The sequence below is a fragment of the Coregonus clupeaformis genome, unplaced genomic scaffold (genome assembly GCF_020615455.1).
Source record: "Coregonus clupeaformis isolate EN_2021a unplaced genomic scaffold, ASM2061545v1 scaf5224, whole genome shotgun sequence".
Lineage (NCBI taxonomy): Eukaryota > Metazoa > Chordata > Actinopteri > Salmoniformes > Salmonidae > Coregonus > Coregonus clupeaformis.
Genome location: NW_025538678.1, coordinates 6281 through 14954, shown reverse-complemented (window position 1 = coordinate 14954; position 8674 = coordinate 6281). Strand labels below are relative to the sequence as shown.

The window sequence follows — 8674 nt, the reverse complement described above, 5'->3', positions numbered from 1 at the left end:
TTGTGGAGTGTTTCCAAATGGCCCTCCCTTTCCTTGTTGTGGTTCTGCTCAGATGCACATAGTGCTCACAGAGGAGACGTGTGTGTGTTGCCCTCCTATAAAAGGCCCGGGCCAGACCATATGGCCCCAGTCTCTGGCTAGCTGTCTGCTAGCGATCTGTCTGAGGATGTGAGGAGAGGAGGATGGCCAGTCTGCTGTCTCTGCAGGCTTTTAGCATAGCGGCCATGTCCCCCGCACAGCCCTTTAACACTCTAAGCCGGGACACACAGGACGCAGATGTTACAAAGATAAAGAGGGACTAAAATATCTTCGGCTGTGCCATGTCTTTCTTGGTCCTACCCCCAGTATCAGGTCATTGTAATAGGACGATATGGACAGGGTATTTGATGGAGGGACAGAGGGACTGGCAGCCTAGCTTATCTGTGTAGCTCTGCATGCTCAGAGGGCATTTCCCCAGTTTAAAGCATGGTGTGGCTGAGGCAGTAGAGGGCTTTGTCAAACTGGAAATCGAACTGGTTTGTGTGTGTCACTAGCCTGTCAGAGAGCAGGGTGGGGAGGAGGGGGCGGGGGAGGTAAAACAGACCCCCTCACACACACATACAATCACACACACTAACACACAATGGAGTCATGGCAACATAGTTCTTCTGCGTCACTTGCTGTGTCGGAGTGGCCTTGGCCCTCGCCTAATACACTCGCCTCGTTTGCCACCTTTGTACTGAATATGGTGATTCCCACAAGATGTGCTCTGTCACACTTGTGAGAACTGATCTGATATTTACTGTGAAATGTGTTTCTCAGCGGTATGGGGAGAACTAAAATAGCATCTCCTCTTCTCCAGCGTTTACTCTTTTGTGTACATTATAGTATGTTTAATCAATCATTAATCTCCCTTGGTATTTTTATAGCCTTTTTGTGTATATTTAAAGGGCATATTTTTTTATATTCTAAGCTAACTCAGCTAATTTGCTATCTCCCTCCTCTCCTCCTCTTCTCTCTCTCTCGCTTTCTCTCTCTCTCTCTATTCCTTCCCTCATTTCATCTCCTGTCCTATTCCCTCCCCTCCCCTCTCCTCCTCTCATCTCCTCCTCCCCTCTCCTCTCCCCTGTCTCCTCAGATGGCCGTCCGATAGGTGTGGAGGGCATCCAGGTGCTGGGTACAGGGAACCTGATGATCACAGATGTCGGGGTCCAGCACTCTGGCGTCTACGTCTGCGCTGCCAACAAACCAGGGACCCGTGTACGCAGAACCGCTCAGGGACGTCTGGTGGTCCAAGGTGAGCCTTTACTTACACACCCACTCAGTATAGTGTGTGTGTGTGTGTGTGTGTGTGTGTGTCTGTGTGTGTGTGTGTGTGTGTGTGTGTGTGTGTGTGTGTGTGTGTGTGTGTGTCAGTGGAGGCTGGTGGGAGGAGCTATAGGAGGACGGGCTCATTGTAATGGCTGGAATTAAAAAATGGAACGGAGTCAAACGTGATTTCCATGTGTTTGATCCCTTTCCATTTATTCCATTCCAGCAATTACAATGAACCCGTCCTCCTATAGCTCCTCCCACCAGCCTCCACTGGTGTGTGTGTGATTTTGAATGGAAATCAATTTTAGGTCCACACAAGGTTAGTAAAACAAATGTGTGTGTGTCTCATTCGCTGTGTGATTTTCTTACTCATATTTGACCAATTGGAGGTGGTTAGGGGTGCAGGTAGGGCCTTCTGACACAGAGTAGGAAGCATTCAGCGTTTGCCTCACATGCTTAACGGCCAAAGGGCCTGCCCATGTGTCAATGTCTATGGTTTCTTTATCAATCAGTGAAAACTAGAAAGCGCCCTCAGCTAACTATCTGATGAGATATACTGTACAATACATGTGTTTTATGATGAATAAGTAACTAAAGGCTAAATCCTTGAAGAAGCATTGCTTCATATTCACATGGCAACAGTGTTCTCCTCCTGGACGTATTTCACAGTCGGGGCGCATATGACTGACTGACTGTCTGGCTATGAGAGGGTTGTTATGGTGATAAGGCCTCAGTGACTATATAGAGGAGCAGCATACGGCCGACTCCCTCCCGCCATCCGGACAGCTGTTTTGATCAGAGTAAGGTAGGCTGTTGCTTAAGAGAATTGATGTGATCTTCCTGGCCAGATGGTTGGCACAGCGGCCCTCTGCTCACTGCACTACCCTTCATTTACCTCAGAGCGGGAGAGTGAGGGGCGAGAGAGAGAAATGGAAAAAGAGAGAGTGGGGAGAGAGAGAGAAGGAATAAGAGAGAGTGAGAGAGATTAGGAGGAGAGGGAGAGAGAGAGGGAAGAAGAGAGATTGGGGGAAGAGTAATAGAGAGTAGGGGGAGAGGGAGAGAGAGAAGGGTAGAGAGAGAGAGGAGGGGATTGAAAGAGGGAGAGAGAAAGATAGAGAGGGAATGGGGGAAAGCGTGCTGATCAGACCCACACCACAATTGCACATCAATACTCTCCCTGACCCACCATCCCCCCGCCCCCCTCGAGCCCTTCCCTCCAGCCCCTCCTTACATACACACAGCCTCTAAAGAGAAAACAGAGAGAGATGGAGAGAGAGAGATGAAAAGGAACAGAGAGAGAGCGAGATGAGAGAGAGAGATAAAAGGGGAGATGGAGAGAGTGATGGACAGGAGGATAGAGCCAACCTAATCCTCATCATACCACAGTACCTAGAATGGTGTGAATTTCAGGTCCCGGCACCTTACTGACAGGGTGACATACAGTATGGAGATAGCTGAGATTAGAAAACCATCATAACACCTCTTCTCTTAAAATTAGAATTAGATAGATAGAGGATGCTAAATAACTAGAACTAGAAAGGGGATGGTTTGTTTACGGGAAGATAGGATAGATAGAAAGATTAGAAACAGAAGGATAGCTGACAGGCAAATCAACCTGCTGATGTGAGAGTAGGAGGGAAAATAGTTGCTGATTGTGGGAAGGATCTCATTGTAAATTACGACTAGATGATCCCTAATTGCAGTCTAATTATTAGGAAAATAACTCAAGTTATCTTATCATGGATGACAATATTGATGCGGCTATTAATACGGGTAGCGATGAATAACGAGGGGAGATAATTACGCCAACAGAAATAGCAACAGCAAAACCAACCAACAGCTCGGATCGGATCCGGGAGGAGCGTAATCACAAATTTGAGGCGAAACTAAACACTGTTTAATTAAGAGGTATTAGAGATTTGCATTACCTGTACCTCTGTGTCAATTAGAGCAAATGGAGCATGGCTCATAGCTCACAGGGAGGAGGGAAAGAATGACTCCTAGGGAGGGAGAGATTGAGGGATGGATCATTGGCTGGAGGCTGAAGGTCAGTAGTTGTGTAGTGTGCAATACTGAAAGGCTTTTTGGGGAAAGATACTGTATCTGCGCTGCATTGCCTTTTACTCAGTTTATGTGTTCTATAATAGGTAGTTGGCCGTTTGTGAACAGATTCCCTGTTCCCTCTCCTCCTCTTCCTCTTCCTCCTCCTCCTCTCTTTTTGTGTTCCTAGATCTGCTTCTCCTCAGCTCTAATGACGTTAGTCTGATCCTCAGCTAATCATTTTGTTGCTAAACTCTGTCGCTAATTCCCCCCCCCACACACACACACACAATCTAGTTCTGATAAATGTGATTAGGCCCAGAATAATACACCTTCATTCCTCTCTTTCCCTTCTCTCTAGAAGGCTCTGGGAGCTTCCTTCTTTTTCAAAATACCTTGGTAGCTTATGTTTTCAAACCACTGGTGAAAAAACATAGTTGTTGTGCAGCATAGTATGGGGAATGGGAAAGCCCCTGTCAGCAAGTTACTGTATCTATGTAGCAAGGCACTTGATATTCAGTTTGTAAGTAGCTCAATATCTGTCTTTCCTTGTTTCCCCTGCATCTGCCACAGCCCCAGCAGAGTTTGTGCAGCCTCCCCAGTCCATCTCCCGGCCTGTGGGCACCACTGCTATCTTCACCTGCCAGGCGCAGGGCGACCCTGTGCCCCAGCTCACCTGGCTGAAGAACGGGCAGATCCTGGAGCCTGGAGGGCACGTCAAACTTAGGAACAACAACACGTGAGTTAACGTACAGCCATAGAGATACAGATAGTAAATGTGTTCTATTGACTTGTGTGCTGACAGTAACAGGGACTGTACTCATTCTGTATTGTAATAACACTATATCCATTCATTCATGCATCCATCTATCCACTGTAACAAAGCTACATCCCATATGTGCATGGCTGGCAGTGTCATTGGCGTAATCAAACGCTCCATTATTTCTCTCTTGATTGATCTGATCTACTGCGCTAATGAAACAGCTGGCAAAGATGTCTGCCAAGAGATACACTGACTTGTTTTAAATGGAGCTGTAACATTACATTACGAGGGTATCTATCGACTCACTGCTGGACCGGCTCCCAAGGCTGTCTGGTGGAATTTCCAGGAACAGAACAGAAGGCACGGCCAGGTTATTGTGTCATTTAACATTCTCCATATGAGAGATGATGAGGCCAGGTTATTGTGTTTAGTATTGTGGTGGCCGGGCGGGTTGAGGCAGGCAGGGAGAGACGGGAGGGTTGTAATGGGGCTGGGACTGGCCTGGCTCCAGGTCTAGGAGGGTGGCTCTGTGTAATGATAATGATTAAGGTATGCTACTGTATTTGCAGCTTTGCTGTTTTATTGTCCTGAGTGGTTGTCACCACCAGTGTTTCCCCAGAACCGTTAAACACGGAGCCAGACAGCCTGGTGGCCAATGTCAGAATGCTTCTCATTCAGGTCAAAGAGTACATTTACATTTAAGTCATTTAGCAGACGCTCTTATCCAGAGTGACTTACAAACATGTAAACATGACTCCAAACATAGCCTAGGGTATGTGGTAGAGCTAGGAGTTATAGCTCAGTAATACCTCAGATTACTGGATGCTTGGATGGTTCTCCTGAATTTGGTGCGCTTACTTTTCAAGGTATTCTATCAATGTCCTGCATGTGTTTTGATGTTTTCCTGTTGAAGATTTCACAGTGGCTATTCCCTATATAGTGCACTACTTTTGACCAGAGCCCATAACACAAAGAATATACAGTATATCATTATATATGAGGTATAACTATATTTGTTCACGCAGACAGGGGAGATCGTATTATGCATACATTTTAACTGTCAGCCTTTGAAAGATTTATAGGTTTGATTTATTTCTGGCTGTGGGAAATGAAAGAAATTCTGTTTTATATACAGGTTTATTATACATGATAAGTTCAGTGCTGTGCACCAGTCGTGTTTTGCATGAGTGAGAATCCATCTGTTTGTGTTAATATTTATAAATGCGAAGGATGGTGAAGTGATTACATTACATATGCACAAGAAAATCAATAAAGCGGGACAGTGAAGTACATGTAAATGATGCAGGTGTTCTAGACCTAGTGGTACATGGGGGAGAGAGGCCTAGGCACTACCATCACTCAGACACACTGCTCTCCTCTACCAGTCACAGAGAGAGAGAGAGAGAGAGAGAGAGAGAGAGAGAGAGAGAGAGAGAGAGAGAGAGAGAGAGAGAGAGAGAGAGAGAGAGAGAGAGAGAGAGAGAGAGAGAGAGAGAGAGAGAGAGAGAGAGAGAGAGAGAGAGAGAGAGAGAGAGAGAGAGAGAGAGAGAGAGAGAGAGAGAGAGAGAGAGAGAGAGCACATTAGGCGCTGGAGTTGGATGGCTAAAGCAGACTGTGTTGTAGGGAAAGAGAGTGATGGAGAGCGAGAGAGAGAAAGAGAGATGGAGAGGGGTGCTCTGCATCTGTCTCTGGAGCCTCTCATGCATCACACCCACTACACTGGGACTGGTTAAGTATGGAGGCCAGAGTTCCAGCACTACCATTAGCTAATTGGCTCATAAACTGAGTTAGCCAAACAAGAAATGTAGCCAGCCCAGTCATTTATGGAACATAACTTTACGTGGCATCCTAACTTACTTAGTAGGACTACAGTATGTGCGGAGTTTTACTGTTGTGAGTTAAGTGTTTGGGTGCGAGGCTGGTAGCTTACCTCATTGCTATTCTGTTACATTCCTACAGCACATCTTAAGTCTCTATCTGGTGCACTACAATATTAGTTCTACAGAACAGTCTTTGTCGGATTGCTCAAGGAACTCACACTCTAGGTTGGTCGAGCTAGTTCAAACCCAAGTAGCTCTTATTTTCTGTTGTCATCACAGCAGATCATGCTGTTTTCCTTTCCTATGGAGAAATTATTGAAAGGATATAAAATCACATTCAACATGCCCCAGTCTTCCCTACAGGTGCAAGGCAGAGGTAATGATATGCCCCTACAGCTCACTGTTTCTGCTGTGATATAGATAGCCTGTATCTGATATTGGAGGCCTGCCTTTGTGCAAGATTACTTAGCAGTGTGAGATTTTAATTAGAATATTCCACCATCCCTAGCGGGGTGTGTGTGTGTGTGTGTGTGTGTGTGTGTGTGTGTGTGTGTGTGTGTGTGTGTTTATGTGTGTGTGTGTGTGTGTGTGTGTGTGTGTGTGTGTGTGTGTGTGTGTGTGTGTGTGTGTGTGTGTGTGTGTGTGTGTGTGTGTGTAACGGTAGGCAGGCTATCAGCACGCCACCCGCTACTTTGCAATGTGAGCTGGAAGCAGTATGCATTTTCAAAACATATACTTAATTGTTTGAAACCTCATTTTTCATATTATGAGCCATGTCTTACCTTGCTTCAAAGTAGCCTAGGCTAAATCTAACCATAGAAACGTGGAGGCAATTATTTTATAAAGGCTTCCTCATATACCATTGAAATCGGCATTTCTCTGCTGTTCTATTGGTTTTCATATCAACTTTCTTTCATTGTCCAGAAGCCAAAGACACAATCCTAGTCATATTAGCAACCCATCCTAGTTTTTGCCTCTTTAGATTCCCCTTCTTTCTTTGATTTTTTTTTTTTTTGTCTGGCTGACCTCCATTAGAATCATGGCCTCAGAATGTGCTGCCCTGGCCGCTTTCAGGAGAGTACACTTATGAAAAGACTGTTACTAGGAATATCTAAACAGGCCTGGCCCGGCCATGACATAGTCAGGATAATCTGAACCAGTAGGCTAATTATCAAACACTGTCAGACAGTGATCTGAAATTGCAAAGTAACATAGTTTCTGGGTAGAATGTCAACCTAGTATATGTTGTAGAAATGGCATGATTTGTGGAATAGTTTTGACAGGTGAGGATTGACTGTAAACTGAGGGCAAGACTAATCTTCTCCTATGTTTTTATGGGGAATGAAGACTTCTATGATTTATTTGTGTGAGTAAGTTTCAGTGAGGAGATGTATCCCGAGTGGCGCAGTGGTCTAAGGCACTGCATCGCAGTGCTAGCTGTGCCACTAGAGATCCTGGTTCGAATCCAGGCTCTGTCGTAGCCGGCCGCGACTGGGAGACCCATGGGGTGGCGCACAATTGGCCCAGCGTCGTCCAGGGTATGGGAGGGAATGGCCGGCAGGGATGTAGCTCAGTTGGTAGAGCATGGTGTTTGCAACGCCAGGGTTGTGGGTTCGATTCCCACGGGAGGCCAGTATGAGAAAATATAAAAAAAATAATAGTGTATGCACTCACTACCTGTAAGTTGCTCTGGATAAGAGCGTCTGCTAAATGACTAAAATGTAATGTAAATGTATCCTACTCCCTCAAGGAATATTTCACTGGGCTGCATTTTTTTTTTGTGTGTAGCTGAACCTATTCAAAGGAAATATTTACCCCTTTTTTTCCTTCTGTGGGCTGTTCTTAACCCATTTGGAAGCCCCGTCTTGTGATTCCAGGGAGCTGGGACCTGGGCATTGGCCTTGACCTCTAACCCTGCCTGCAATCAGTCATTTCCGTGGGCCTTCCGTGAGCCAGAGACAGCTCATCGCTCCTCCCTCTTCAAAGCCCCTGCTCTCCCCCCTCCCCCCTCCCCCATCCCCCCTCCCCCTCCCCCCTGTTCCCTCCTTTCTTCCCTTTTCCCCTCCCTCCCTCTCTCTAGTTTAGAGTGGTGAGAACTGGAATGGCCACCCCTTGCCTTTCACGGGCCTCCGTTCAGTGACAACTTTGCAAACACACAGCCCCAGTGGCTGAACAACAGAACCCTCCCCATCGCCCTCGCCCCCAGCCCACTGAAACCAGTGAGCCCACACAGCACCCCAGCCCCAGCCCAGTGAGCCCACCATAGTCCCAGCCTCAGCCCAGTGAGCCCACCCTAGCCCCAGCCCCAGCCCAGTGAGCCCATCCAGTCCTATATCCCCAGCCCAGTGAGCCCACACAGCTCCAGCCCCCTCACCCAGCCTGGGGATGATCCATCAGTCGGTGAAGTGGCCTTGAACTGATGAGTAAATGATGCTGTCAACCTGCCGGTCTGTCATGACAGCAAGGCCAGGCAGATGGCCCAAACACAGATATTTTCTTCTCCACTCACACACACGCACTCTCTTTTTGTTTCTAAGATGCTCTCTCGAACTTCATTTTTTTCCCCGTTTTCAGGGATGCTTTTCTCTCTCACTCTCTCTTTTTCTGGGATGCTCTTTCTCTCCTTTTCTCTGTTTTTCTCAGTTTCTCTCTCTCTCTCTCGCTCTCTTTCTCTCTCTCTCTTCAAAGCCTTTGTGCGTTGGTGGTCCTCCTGTGTGATGCCATTGTTCCTCTGACTGAAGTAGCTATATTTTCTTTC

The 8674-nt window shown here is 46.7% G+C and overlaps 1 protein-coding gene across 1 annotated transcript; it reads left to right on the top strand.

Moving 5' to 3' along the window:
* Nucleotides 1-1117: 1117 nt before the first annotated feature.
* LOC123490872 (immunoglobulin superfamily DCC subclass member 3-like) lies at nt 1118-4072 on the top strand (the record flags this gene model as incomplete). Its single annotated transcript, XM_045220721.1, has 2 exons — nt 1118-1276; nt 3907-4072. Coding segments are annotated over 2 exons (325 nt in total), but the record flags the coding sequence as incomplete, so codon positions are not given.
* Between the last annotated feature and the right edge of the window lie 4602 nt (nt 4073-8674).